Here is a 14,170-nt window from a genome sequence, read left to right as displayed (position 1 = left end):
GGTTCTTTATGTGGTGCACAATGTCTTCACGTTATGAAAATTGCTCCGAAGAAACTGTGAGCAGCAAGTACCAGGTGCCTGTAATTGATATCGTTTCTGATGATGCAAAATTTATGTGCAATGAAAAGGAAATAGCTGATAGTGAGCCCAAGTTCTTAACTGCTGAGCAACTTGGAGTTGTTTACAAAAACGGTAGGAAGAAGCAGAAGTTGTGTCACACAGCTTCCGTGCATGATTCCGTCCGTGAATGTCATGCTCCAGAGACCAATCAAGCTGTGAATTTAAATCTTGGAAGCAACGTAAAGTCAAAGGAAAACCAATCCAAATCACACGACCAAACATCGAAGAAGGTTGCTGTTGTTGAGCTGTCATCAGATGATTCCAGTGCTTAAAATGTTTATTACAGTATTATGTGCAGTTATGGCACCACCCTTTTGTTGTTTTCACCAAGTAAGTTACAGTATGATGATATACTGTGTATTTTGGTTAAATGTATGTACAAGTGTGTACTCGGTTGTCATTTTGCACACATTATATGTAATGTGTATTTCATGTTCATGTATGTATAAGTGGTGGGTATGCTGCAGCAATGTCAAAGTCTTTTTTGTGGGCAATGTAGTTTTCTGTAAATGACCAATTCCAATGCTAATTGACTTGTGTTTTTGTTGTACAACATATCTCTAAATTCCTGACCTCAGAAATGTTCAACTTTAAATTTGAGTTATTGGAATTACAGTACTGAACAAGGATGTCTTTCTAGGAAAATTAATTGTATGTTAAAAAATTTTGCACTTAAAAAAAATGTATTAGGAATTTGTTCTTAACTATTACACAGTCTGGGAATGGGAATTACAAAATTTAAATTTGTAACATGACAAACGTCTTTAGAATATCATAAAATTTATTTGGAAGTGCACAAGAGTATGTAATACAAGTCATTAGAAATTACAGTGGTGTAATTAAGAAAATAGAGCATATAGAAAATTGAAGATAGTTTTAAAGTTTTTGTCAAAAACGAGTGCAAGCACTTGACAAAATACGAGATTACAACATCTCCATCATCGACCATTACGAAAACTAAGTTCTGGTTGATCACAAAATCAAAAACCATTGTTCCAAAATAAACATAAATCTTTAACCACTAGTCACCACGCAACAACCTCTTAACCAAGCAAATTCTTCCCCGCTCGCCAAGTCTTTTGAATAATTCCAAGTCGTTATGGTTGTTGAACAATAACTTAGCTGCAGCAACTTGTTCATATTCTGAAAGGTCGGTAAGACCCTGCAATGCATCCAAAACCGTATCTTGAACATCAGAAATTTTGTCGTCCGCGGAAATTTCCTTGATCAATTGTGATATCGTGTCTTTCGTTATGTGAGCGAGGTTGTTGATTGCTTCGACTATTGATTCATCATGCTCGCTCGTGTGCTTCTTTTTCTTACTTTTCGAAGATGTACCTGGATTTGTTTTAGATGTTTGCGTATGCATTTCAGATATTGAATCATCAGCACCATCGAAAGGGATAAATGTACGAGTCTCGCCACTGAACTCTTCGTTGGGAAGTTCTTCGCCAAGTTTAAGAACTTGTTGTAACACATTCTCAAAATTCTTTGAATGCTCCCCAGTAGCTCGATCGTTTCCAAAAATTTCACCCCAATAATTGAAATGCATCCACTGCTTATGCCGCATTGCTCTAGAACTTGGGTCGTGCTGCATCAATCATCAAGAGAAGGAGTAATCGATAGACTTTTTTAAGTTAAGGTCAAAGTACTATAAAATACATACCTTCACAATTGATTCCCAAGTCTCGTCTGTAGCATCGATCGTGTTATCAGTATCATTCCAACCGACACCACTCTTGGATAACAATGTCACCAAAGTACTATATGTTTTCTTCCATACATGTATTTTTGAATTTATGTGAGGATTCCCACGTATATTTGTTCCTGGTATTGCTGTTTGCATTGCATTCTCCAACAAAGTTAAGTAACCCGCTTTAAAACCATTCTCACTTTTCCAACCCTTTGTCATTACTTCTTTGAGCGACTGTATTAAGACATCTTCTTCACGGCCACTCCAACTTCGCCGTGTCTTGTCCGGTTTCTTGCACCTCGCACTGCGGCTACCAGAAGTTGCTACACTGTCCATGAGTAAATGAAAGATGAGTGGAGTATTTTTGTCATGAAATCAACATTATAAGTACGTGTAGTAGTACTCATTGAGAAACTTAAAATGTTAAAAAAAAAGGCCAAAATGTAACATTAAAAGATTTCAGTTGCATATACAATGTGCTTGAGAGAAAGTTCCGTCAATTACACTCATTTCTCTGAAAATAACTACAACATCATATTTAGATAAACAATATAAAGATTTGCAACCCCAGACAATCACATATTACAAGAAGGAATAGTTAATTGTAGTTGTTCCACATGGACATTGCGCACTGATCTCGCCAATTAACCCCTCGTTCGACGCTTCAAAACTGCTTATATACTCATTCTGTGTATCATGAATGGGACTGCCAACTTCTTCTTCGTATTCCTCTAAAGGATCATCGGGCATTTGATTACAGATGAAATTATGTAATAGAATGCAAGCAAGAATTATTTGGTTTTGAACATGCAAGGGGTAGAACGAAGGACTTCGAAGGATAGCCCATCTCTTTTTCCACAAACCAAATGTTCTTTCAATAATGTTTCTTGCTTGTGAATGCCTCCAATTGAATAACTCCTTGTGATCTTGTGGTGCGGATGCACGATTACCCCAAGCATCCCTATGATATCTTACTCGTCTGTACGGAGTAAAAAAACCCTCGACATTATCGTATTCATTGTCACAAAGATAATAACAACCTGCACAATGGTTAAGTATCAAAGAGGGACAACCTTTAATGGTAAATGTTGGCAGAACTAAAAAAATAGACACAAATAGACAACAAACTTATTCACAGATAACCTCTTGGAACCTTGAATGCATCATCCCGAGTTAATGCATCTCTTAAAACCTTGACGTCAGCGGCAGATCCCTCTCATCCAGTAAGAGCGTAAATGAAGTTCATATTTCTATCACAAACCCCCAACACATTAACCGCAATATTTCCTTTTTGGTTCTATATTTGGCTTTGTCTCTGTCACGAACGTGTACTCCGATATGAGTGTCATCCAACGCACCTAGACAACCCTTTCAAAACAATGAAACGAGGTAAATAATTGTTAACCAATACTTATTTTAATTAAAACAAATTTGATCGACAATGTAAAAGCAAAAACATTTTTTTAACAAAGTAATACCTCAAACCATTTCCAAGGATCGATGTCACAATTCGCATCCACAGGGGTAGGCTTCACAAGAAGTAACGTATACAACTTCAATAACGCACGCATAACTTCATGCAAATGTGCGATGACTGTCTGTCCACTACGCATGTAATCATGACTGGTTACCCGATTTTTCTTGTGGTGTGCCAATATAGACAAAAATATTGCAACCTTTTCTTGGACGTGGACATATCGAGAATCTGTTAGTCCTCCTAAATGCATTAAAAGATAGCACAACCTTCCAAATGCGTTTCGATTCATTCTCAAGTTCAACACGCATTGAACATCACCCGCATCAATAATCATATTCAAATGGCTAAATTGAGCATTGATTCTTTGTGTCATGCTGTGCGAAACAGGTCTGGTACGAGTGACACGACGTCGATGGGCAACCATTCTCATACGTGGTCGGATTAGAAGACACAACATCAATAAACTTCCAAACAACAGTTGTTGTACCATTAAAACTAGTAGAAGGTTACTATTTTCATGTTCATCTTGCCACAACACTCAACAAACGACAAGACATTAATATTCAGTCTCACAAAACAAGAATACTAATGAAACTTTAACAAAAACACAGTTACTAAAGGGAATTGTGTTTGGCAACTCTGCACTTTGTGGGATATAGAAATCGTATGCATTTTATTACAATGAAATAAAACGAATATATGCATTTTGGAAACTAATGTATTATCACTGAAGACTTTGAATGCACGATTGAATCCTCAAATGTTGGATTGCACTTAAAAGTCGGCGACGGAATTCAATAGTTACATCCGAAAATGAAGAAAAGGTGATTAATTTGTAAAAGAAATAAGTTTGTGAGAAATTTAACAATATTTTCTTCAAATATATAATTTACCTGCTGACAGTAGGGAGTTGACAAACTATTTACGAGGCCGAACTGGACTTCAATGGACGATATGTAGTAAACCTCATTCAATAACGACGGCGGCCATTTTCAATCGAAGAGAACAAATAAGTGAGAAATGGGAAATCACGTTTTGAAGTAGGGTGAAGGGTAATTTTGAAAAAGAGACAATCTTTCTGATATACTGTGGAAATAGGGACTAAGAATACCTTCTTGACTTTGAGATTGAATTTTTGCATTTTCATGTTTCTACAGTGCATCATTCTCGGGCCCATGATTATCCCCAGTGGTCTTAAAAATGAACCAAACACTTGACTAAAAGTGTTATCATACGCTAATCCCAAGTACCAAACGTGGCATAACAGATCAAACACGGTCTGATTACAATTACGTGAATGTTGTACAATATTCAACCCGGCAGATCAAACCGTTGATTTTTTTTAAAAAAAAAATTCTGAATTCAACCTTAGTCCTTTTAAAACATCTCACTCCTTTCATTTTTTCCACGCAATTCTTTTTCAATTCTCAATCTCTAATTTTCAATTCAAACTTTATTTCTCTATTATCAAAATATCAATTCTCGATTATTGTCGATTGTTCATTTATTTTTCTAATTACTTCAATTTTATTTTTATTCAAATAATCGGTTCAAGTCATAGTGGTTAAGTCGGTTCAAGTCATAGTGGTAAGGGACAAGAGAAAGAACATCATACCCGGGTTTGAGGATCGTGATTTTTCTTTATTCAATGTTGACGGTTATAATCTTGATTTTTTCGATAAGAAGCAACAAAAATAAGAGGCGGCCAAACAAACATATAATCATCAAAGTCAAGAAAGTTTGAGCAATCCAACAACACTTAAAACTCGAGTGGTACTTCATCACACATCTAATATCTTCACCAAATATTTTGAAAATGTGGCGCTTTCCTTTGGTGACTAATTAAAAAATTTATTAGTTTAAACAATAAAGTTTCTTTGTGTTTGGTTATTTGGATTGACCGTTGACCTTTTTTTAATGATTTTTTAGACCATATTACGGAAACGATTTCATCTACCCCATTGGCTTTTTTAAATATTAGAACTCATTTATATGATATTTATAATGAATATAACACCAAATATGGTGGACATATTGTTCCACATTAACCACAATTCACTATTGGTATCACTTCTAAACTTACTAAAACACAAGTTTTATTAAGAGAACATGCGAACTTCCATGAAGATCCTAAAGTTTCAGTCATGAACTTGAGAATTATTTTGCACTTTTGATTTTAGTGATGCATATGAGGACAATTTCAACATCTTGTGATGTTGGTTTCAACAGTTGCAGAGGAACAAACTTTTAGTATCAGAAAAATACATTAGATAATAGACGTTCTAACTTAAAACTGAAAAGTTTGGAAGCCCATTACTTCTTCAATGATTAGTCAAAAGCCACTACACGAATTCAAGATGTTAAAAGTGATGAAAAAGATCAAAACAAAACTGAATGAACATCCGGAACGACGACGGGAAGAATTATGAGTGATTGAGCAACGACACTCCTATACATAAGTACGTAAAGATAAGCAAACTACGCGGGCTTTGATTGTTCTACATCAAAAGATTATATGTATGCAACTTATATAGCTATACTATATAGTTATAATTATTTAAGTGCAAACCCTCTTTTTTATATTTTTTGTTGTATGTGATACCTTGAAAACTTGAATATTGGTTCATGAAATAGTGCGACAGGCGTTGGGGTAGTCAAAGCGCACCCTTCACTAGCTAGAAATGCTATGTTGCCTGGATTTTCTAGGTAGCTTCTTTGCTCGCTTTGAGTCCGGATTAGAACCGCGGAGTTATCGTTTCGAGTTTTCCTTAACTTCTTTGCTTAATTTCTATTCATTAAACCTACAAATTCCAACATCCTTTTGTTATTCTTTAAATTTAAAAATTAATAATTTTTAAAAAAACACGAGGGTTGATCCGTACCCGTACCTGGACCCGAACCCCCGGGTTCAAAACCTGGACCATAATCGTCCTAGAAAATTACAGTTAAGGGTTAGGATTTTCTAGACCCTAACCAGCTGGGTCCGATCTAGGCCGGTGGTCAGATCTAAGATTAGTGGGAGAAAAAACTGCAATACGGTTAGTAAGAGTAGGTGGAGAAAGTTGAAATTTTTTATTGCCATTTGAATATGTGATTCTCACAATGATGTTTATGGATATTTATATATAATTACATTGATGTAATTAAGCTAAACCAAATAAGTTAGTGAAATGTCATATTGCTTTATATAATAATAAAAGGTATAAACATAGAGTAGGTCTCTTGTGAGACGGTCTCACGAATCTTTATCTGTGAGACGGGTCAACCCTACCTATATTCACAATAAAAAGTAATACTCTTAGCATGAAAAATAATATTTTTTCATGGATTACCCAAATAAGAGATTCATCTCACAAAATACGACCCGTGAGACCGTCTCAAACAATTTTTTGTCACTAACATATTCAATGATTTTTTTAAAATAGTATAATATTATTATAATATTATTCTAAAGAACAAAGTACAAATATATAGTTAATAATTGTAAATTGTTATTAAAAAAAGTCCATGTTGTTATTGTTTTGATCTCAAATCGATAAAAAGATATGATGATTGACAATATAACAAAGTAAATTTTTTTAATCAAAAAATTTATTATGAAGTTAGTAAATACGCGGTAAAAAAGTACATCCTTTAAGGTTTTTCATATTTTAAAAAAAATCAAACTATATTTAAATATTACATAGATCTTCCTTAAAATTCGAGAAAAATAAAAAATAAATTGATACATTTTATACATTACATACATGTTTGTTGGTGATACCCTCATAAGGATCCGGGTCATTGATGACCCGGGCACTATCCTCAAGAACCCGGGCACTATCCTCAAGAACCCGGGCACTACGTCTTTTCCCGAGCGTTTACCGAAGGAGCCTGTCTCTCGCGCAATCACCCAGACATTTTCTCTTCTGCCCGGGCTGCCATCATAGCCCGGGATCTCATATAAATACCCGGGTAATCGACTACCCGGGTTACCTCGAGAGTTGCATCGCACTCGAGTATGATTGATACAGACAGTCTAATCTGTTAGAACAACTTGGGCTTGGAGTGTCCTAGAAGCCATCAGAAGCTATAAGTATGGGCAGCCGACTTGCCATACTTAGTAGGTGGCACGAAAATCGAGGTACCTACCCCATTTTTTACTATAAATAGCAGGTATTAATGTCATTAAGTGATTCTGAAATCTTTCAACTCTCAAGCATTACACATATTTTCTCTCAAATATTGCTTATGTCTGTCTGAAAAGCCTGCTGACTTAAGCATCGGAGTGACCACGCCGGACACCCCTCCGGCGTCCATTCACGAGTTACTTTCTTATTTACAGGTGCTGTCCAGGCCATTATCTTCACTCAAAATTCCCAAACACTACAAATTTTTGATTTGATCCGTTGGAGCTCCTTACTCGGCTCATCCATTTCAGACAGATCACATCATTGGCGCCGTCTGTGGGAAATACTTGAGTTCAAGACGTTGATATGGCTCGTACGAGAAGAACCAACCAAGATAATTCTCGGGCCCATGAAGATGGAGGGCAGACCTCCAGACAAGTTGGTGTTAATAACACCAGGCCAAATCTCATTACCATGACCCCGGAAGAATTGAAAAAGATGATATCCGATGCAGTGAAGCAAGCTATGACCAGGAAAGAAGTTTCTCAGCATGTTACACCGCCCGAGAATAGACAAGAGCGTGAGCAGTAGCAAGAGCAGGAGTTGGGAGAGGAGGAGGAGAGACAAGAGGCTGAGGAGTCCAGTGCCGGGTCCAAATCTCCAACCGTGGCAGAAGAGTTGCTGGAGCTGAGGCAGAAGATGAAGGTCCTAGAAGGACAATTGGAGAACCGGAGCACTTCTCGGGCAATCACTAGAGGATGCCCATTTGCTGACATTATTGTCCGGGAACCCCTGCCTGGAAATTTCAAGTCTGCCAAAATAAAAGACTATGATGGCAACACAGACCCTGAGGAACACTTGGCCAGATTTGAGAACATGGCCATACTGCACTGTTACACTGATAGAATAAAGTGTAAAGTGTTCCTAACAACATTGGTAGATTCGGCTCAGAGATGGTTTGAGGGTTTGGCCCCCCAGAGTATTAGTTCTTTCAAAGATTTCCAGAAGTTGTTCTCGCACCATTTCAGCAGCAGCAAAAAGTTCAAAAAGATTGCTTTTAGTCTTTTCGAAGTCAAGCAGAGCCCGGAGGAAAGTTTAAGGGCTTATATCCGAAGATTCAACAGAGTGGCTCTGGATGTCCCCACTTGTGCCACTGAGACAAAGACTACCGCATTTACCCAGGGCTTAAGGGATGGTGAGTTTTTCAAATCACTGACCAAGAAGGTGCCCGGCGATTTCGAGGACCTATTATCCCGGGCAGAGAAGTACATCAATATGGAAGATGCTCAGAAGCAGAAGAGGGAGGCTGTAAAAAAGGAGAGAGGAGACCAGGTGTCTAAGCCCGAGGAGAGGGGACATAAGAGGGGTAATCTAGGGCACTTTTCTCATCACGTGCCTTTAAAGATTGTCCGGGAGAGGGAAGTGCAAGAATACAGCAAAGACTTGGCCCCGGACCATCAGTTATCCCGGTCGGAGAGGAGAGGATTTTGCACTCTCCACAAAGTGTGTTATCATAACACCGAGGACTGCAAAACACTGAAGGGAAATTATGCCTTACCTTCCATCCCGGGACCCAGTCACGATAACCAGAGGCTGAGATTGCCACCTTGGACATCTCGGCAACCAGGATCCAGTGCCCGAGGGGGAGGTATGAGGAATAATCCGAGGAGTGAGCCCGGGAGAAGAAGGGAGCCTGAGCCCGAGAGAAAAAATAATTCGCCCCCTGCGACGGGGTTGATTAAAATGATATCAGGAGGCTCTACTGATGGAGACTCCAACCGGGCGAGAAAGTCGAGAAGTAGGAGGGAGTGTATGGAGGTAGAGGGAGCAAGGAGGAACGAGGCGGTCATCAGTTTTGGCCCAGAAGATTTGATAGGGGTGAATCTGCCCCACAATGATGTCCTTGTTATCCAAGCCCGGGTGGAAAATTTTGACATTTTGAGGGTCTTTGTTGATTCGGGCAGTTCTGTAAATGTGATTTTTAAATATGTCCTTTGCGCAGATGGATTTGCAGGGTTTTCACTTGGAAGCTGTGGAAACTGCCCTCTTTGGCTTTGCTGGCCACGTGGTCTACCCGGAAGGGGAGATTGTCCTACCACTAACCCTGGGCTCTCAGGATCTCAAGAAGACAGTGATGACCTCTTTCACTGTAGTGGACTCCCCATCTTCATATAATATCATTTTGGGGAGCCGGCTATGTATGAATTAAGGGCTGTGGCATCCACTTACCATCAGAAGATAAAATTTTCTGTGGGAGCCCGGGTAGGAGAAGTTAGGGGAGATCAACCTTCATCCCGAAAATGTTATGTGGAGGCAGTTCGGGCTGATCAGAGCAAAATCAAGAGAGAAGGGAAGAAGGCAAGGATGGATGAAGTTGAAGGAAGAGTGGTGGAGAAAGGGGAAGTACATTTTGTAGCAGAGGAGGAGCAGGAGATGATAGAAGTCGGACCAGGCCAGCAAATCCGGGTGGCTCGGGACCTCAGTGCATCCACCCAGGTTAGTTTGATTAACTGTTTGAAAGCTAATATTAATGTATTTGCCTGATCCCAGCAGGAGTTGACAGGGATTTCTCCCCTGATATCGGAGCACCAACTGAACGTTCTCCCGGGATCTCACCCGGTGAAGCAGAAAAAGAGACACTTTGGTCCTGAAAAGGACAAAGTTATTGATGAGCAAGTCAAAGAGCTTCTGAAGGCCGGCCATATTCGGGAAATTCAATTCCCTACATGGCTCTCGAATGTGGTATTGGTGCCCAAATCTACCGGGAAGTGGCGCATGTGTGTAGACTTCCGCGACCTAAATAAAGCTTGTCCCAAGGATCATTATCCCCTACCCAGGATTGATCAGCTGGTAGATTCCACCTCAGGCTTCGAATTGCTGAGTTTCATGGACGCATATCAGGGGTATCATCAAATCCCCCTGGCCAAGAATGATCAAGACAAGGCCAGTTTCATCACCTCGGGAGGTACTTTTTGTTATATTGTAATGCCTTTCGGGTTGAAGAATGCAGGGGCTACCTACCAACGTCTGATGAACAAAGTCTTCGAGAAGCAGCTGGGACGAAATGTGGAAGTCTATGTGGATGATATCCTGGGCAAGACCCGGAAGGTTGCAAGCTTTATTGTAGATCTGGAAGAAACTTTTGCCACTCTCATGAAGTACGGGATCAAGCTTAACCTTGCCAAGTGTATCTTTGGCATAAAGAGTGGCAAATTCTTGGGATTCATAATGACAGATCGGGGGATCGAGGTGAATCAGGAGAAAGTCAAATCTGTGTTGTGCATGCCATCTCCCCGATCTATCAAAGAAGTACAGAAGCTGATCGGGAGGATTGCTTCCCTCTCTCGATTTATTTCCCGATCAGCGCACAAGATTTATGCCTTTCTTTCAAGTCTTAAGGAATGCCCAGCAATTTGGATGGGATGATAAATGTGAACAGGCCTTCCAGGACTTGAAGACTCACCTTGCAGAGCTCCCTGTGTTGGTAAAGCCGGAGCCCGGGGAAAAACTATTTGTTTATCTATCTACTACGGAATATGATGTTAGCTCAGTTCTAATAAAAGAAGAAGGCTCTGATCAAAAGCCTGTCTACTATGTCAGTCATGCTCTAAGAGGCCCCGAGCTCCGTTACAGTGAAATAGAGAAGGTTGCTTTGGCCTTGATAATGACCGCCCGGAAGCTACGACCTTACTTCTTGTCACATCAAATCATCGTTCTTACCAATAGTCCTCTTGGCAGGATCATGACTCATTCAGAGGTATCCAGACGGATGGTCAAGTGGACAGTAGAGCTGGGAGAATATGACATTGAGTACAAGCCTCGGGTTGCCATCAAAGCACAAGCCTTATCAGATTTCTTAACAGAAATGGTTCAACCCGAGGAAGAAGAAGTATGGAGAGTATTTTTGGATGGGGGCGTCTAGCCTTGCTGGATGTGGAGTAGGAATTGTGATAATATCTCCCCCGGGAGAGAAGATAAAATTGGCATTGAGGATTGACTCCCGGGTAACCAGCAATGAAGCCGAGTACGAAGTCGTCCTGGCTGGTATCCAAGCTGCCCGGGAAGTCGGAGCTTCCATGATTATTCTATATTCTGATTCGCAACTCATTACTCAGCAGATAAAGGGCGTGTATGAAGCTAAGGATGACAGAATGCTAAAATACTTACAGCTCATCAAAGCCCGAGCAGAAGTCTTTGCGGATTGGGGTATTGAGCAAATACCCCGGGAGGAGAATGGCGAGGCAGATACCCTGGCAAAAATGGCTGCTTCCTTATCAGAAGTTAGCACCCGGGAAGTCTTGCATGTTTCCCGGTTGATCCTTTCCAATGAGGAAGAAATATTACCAGTACTCGGTGACTCCTGGATGACACCTCTGATCAAGTTCATGGTAAATAATGAACTGCCCGAGGACAGAACCCAAGCTCAGAAGACTAAGAGACAAGCTCCCAGGTTTGTTCTCTTAAATAATATGTTGTACAGGAGATCATTCCAGGGACCTCTTTTGAAATGCCTATCGGAGAAAGAGGTGGATTATGTCCTCCGAGAAATTCATGAAGGATGTTGTGCCGAGCACCTCGGAGGAATGTCTTTGGCTCGAAAAACAATGCTTGCTGGTTTCTGGTGGCCTAACCTTAAGTCAAGATTCTGCTCGGGTGGTCCAAGCTTGTGAGGGCTTTCAACATCACTCGAATTTTAAGCACAGCCCGGCCACTCTCATGAAGCCTATCTGGGCATCTTGCCCCTTTGATCAATGGGGCATGGATATTGTGGGACCGTTCCCAATTGCCCGGGCTCAGAAAAAATTCTTGTTAGTAGCTGTTGATTACTTTTCCAAGTGGGTAGAAGCGGAACCCTTGGCAAAAATCACTGAGCAGGAGGTATTGAAATTTCTGTGGAAGAATATCGTGTGCCGGTTTGGAGTGCCCAGAAGACTGATCTCGGACAATGGGAGACAGTTTCAGGGCAAAGGAATTACGTCATGGTGCAGGGAAATGAAGATCACTCAATCTTTTACCTCTGTTGCATATCCTCAAGCTAATGGCCGGACAGAGGTTGTCAATAGAATTATTGTGCAAGTACTAAAGACAAGGCTACAAGGTAAAGGAAAGGATTGGGTGGAAGAATTACCCAGTGTTCTCTGGGCTTACAGAACTACTCCCTGGGCACCTACCCAAGAAACTCCTTTCAACTTGGTATATGGTTCTGAAGCAGTCCTCCCAATTGAGATCGGGCAAACTTCTCCCCGGGTAAAATCTTACCCAGAAGACAATGACCAAAGCCGGGCCATGGAATTGGACTTGGTGGAAGAAAGGAGAGACCGGGCATTCATTCCCATGGAAGCATACAGGAGCCGGATTATGAAATCATATAACAAAAGGGTCCAAATCCGAGACTTCCAAGTAGGGGATCTAGTCATGAAGAAAGTCAACCCTGCTGGGGATGTTGTGAAGCTGGAAGCTCGGTGGGAAGGACCTTATAAAATCACCCGAAAAGTCAGCTCGGGATCCTTTTATTTAGAAGATGCTCATGTACATCTCCTCAAAAGGCCTTGAATGTATTTAATTTAAAGAAGTACTATGCATGACAGATGTAATTATTTGATGGAAAAAATAAATGAAAGATATATTTTCTCAAAGAATGTTATGAATGTTTCTATTATCTTATGACGGGAGGTACTAGGCCCCGGTTGTTGAAGAAAAGCCCAGGGCACTACACCCTGGCTCGGGGCACCACACCTCGACCATTCCCAAGTCCCGGGACATGTTCCCCGGCCCAAGGCTCCGTACCTTGGTTCTTAAAAGCCCAGGGCACTACACCTTGGCTCGGGGCACCACACCTCGACCATTCCCAAGTCCCGGGACATGTTGCCCGGCCCAAGGCTCCGTACCTTGGTTCTTAAAAGCCCAGGGTACTACACCCTGGCTCGGGGCACCACACCTCGACCATTCCCAAGTCCCGGGACATGTTCCCCGGCCCAAGGCTCCGTACCTTGGTTCTTAAAAGCCCAGGGCACTACACCCTGGCTCGGGGCACCACACTTCGACCATTCCCAAGTCCCGGGACATGTTCCTCGGCCCAAGGCTCCGTACCTTGGTTCTTAAAAGCCCAGGGCACTACACCCTGGCTCGGGGCATCACACCTCGACCATTCCCAAGTCCCGGGACATGTTCCCCGGCCCAAGGCTCCTTACCTTGGTTCTTAAAAGCCCAGGGCACTACACCCTGGCTCGGGGCACCACACCTCGACCATTCCCAAGTCCCGGGACATGTTCCCCGGCCCAAGGCTCCTTACCTTGGTTCTTAAAAGCCCATGACACTACACCCTGGCTCGGGGCACCACACCTCGACCATTCCCAAGTCCCGGGACATGTTCCTCGGCCCAAGGCTCCGTACCTTGGTTCTTAAAAGGCCAGGGTTCTTAAAAGGCCAGGGCACTACACCCTGGCTCGAGGCACCACACCTCGACCATTCCCAAGTCCCGGGACATGTTCCTCGGCCCAAGGCTCCGTATCTTGGTTCTTAAAAGCCCAGGGCACTACACCCTAGCTCGGGGCACCACACCTCGACCATTCCCAAGTCCCGGGACATGTTCCTCGGCCCAAGGCTACGTACCTTGGTTTTTAAAAGGCCAGGGCACTACACCCTGGCTCGGGACACCACACCTCGACCATTCCCAAGTCCCGGGACATGTTCCCCGGCCCAAGGCTCCGTACCTTGGTTCTTAAAAGGCCAGGGCACTACACCCTGGCTCGGGACACCACACCTCGACCA

The 14,170-nt window shown here is 41.8% G+C and overlaps 3 protein-coding genes and 1 long non-coding RNA gene across 4 annotated transcripts; 2 read left to right on the top strand and 2 right to left on the bottom strand.

The window, feature by feature from the left end:
• Positions 1-1,028: 1,028 nt before the first annotated feature.
• Positions 1,029-2,149, bottom strand: LOC142525537 (uncharacterized). Its single transcript, XM_075629854.1, has 2 exons — positions 1,787-2,149; positions 1,029-1,711 (listed from the first exon to the last, which is right to left on the bottom strand). Exons 1-2 carry the CDS (start codon positions 2,147-2,149, stop codon positions 1,142-1,144), a joined length of 933 nt encoding a protein of 310 aa, XP_075485969.1. The 3' UTR covers positions 1,029-1,141.
• A 522-nt stretch (positions 2,150-2,671) lies between these two features.
• Positions 2,672-3,765, bottom strand: LOC142525098 (uncharacterized). The gene is made up of 3 exons (XR_012815024.1): positions 3,292-3,765; positions 2,957-3,181; positions 2,672-2,853 (listed from the first exon to the last, which is right to left on the bottom strand). It is a non-coding gene; the product is annotated as an uncharacterized LOC142525098 (long non-coding RNA).
• A 4,333-nt stretch (positions 3,766-8,098) lies between these two features.
• On the top strand, positions 8,099-9,574 carry LOC142523699 (uncharacterized). Its single transcript, XM_075627433.1, has one exon. It carries the CDS (start codon positions 8,099-8,101, stop codon positions 9,572-9,574), a length of 1,476 nt encoding a protein of 491 aa, XP_075483548.1.
• Positions 9,575-9,595: 21 nt separating this feature from the next.
• On the top strand, positions 9,596-12,069 carry LOC142523698 (uncharacterized). The gene is made up of 5 exons (XM_075627432.1): positions 9,596-9,895; positions 9,950-10,364; positions 10,410-10,648; positions 10,839-11,156; positions 11,263-12,069. The coding sequence occupies exons 1-5, from the start codon at positions 9,596-9,598 to the stop codon at positions 12,067-12,069; spliced, it is 2,079 nt and encodes a 692-aa protein (XP_075483547.1).
• Positions 12,070-14,170: the final 2,101 nt, after the last annotated feature.

This window comes from Primulina tabacum, chromosome 14 (assembly GCF_025594145.1).
Source record: "Primulina tabacum isolate GXHZ01 chromosome 14, ASM2559414v2, whole genome shotgun sequence".
NCBI lineage: Eukaryota > Viridiplantae > Streptophyta > Magnoliopsida > Lamiales > Gesneriaceae > Primulina > Primulina tabacum.
This window is presented reverse-complemented; position numbering and strand designations above follow the sequence as displayed.

Bases quoted from the DNA above. Each gene is read 5' to 3' on its own strand.
- LOC142525537 (XM_075629854.1), bottom strand. From the start codon at position 2,149: ATGGACAGTGTAGCAACTTCTGGTAGCCGCAGTGCGAGGTGCAAGAAA. The intron at 1,712-1,786 runs GTATGTATTTTA...TGATTGATGCAG, and splicing joins CTTGGGAATCAATTGTGAAG to CACGACCCAAGTTCTAGAGC.
- LOC142523699 (XM_075627433.1), top strand. From the start codon at position 8,099: ATGAAGGTCCTAGAAGGACAATTGGAGAACCGGAGCACTTCTCGGGCA.
- LOC142523698 (XM_075627432.1), top strand. From the start codon at position 9,596: ATGTATGAATTAAGGGCTGTGGCATCCACTTACCATCAGAAGATAAAA. The intron at 9,896-9,949 runs GTTAGTTTGATT...GCCTGATCCCAG, and splicing joins ACCTCAGTGCATCCACCCAG to CAGGAGTTGACAGGGATTTC. The intron at 10,365-10,409 runs GTACTTTTTGTT...TGAAGAATGCAG, and splicing joins CAGTTTCATCACCTCGGGAG to GGGCTACCTACCAACGTCTG.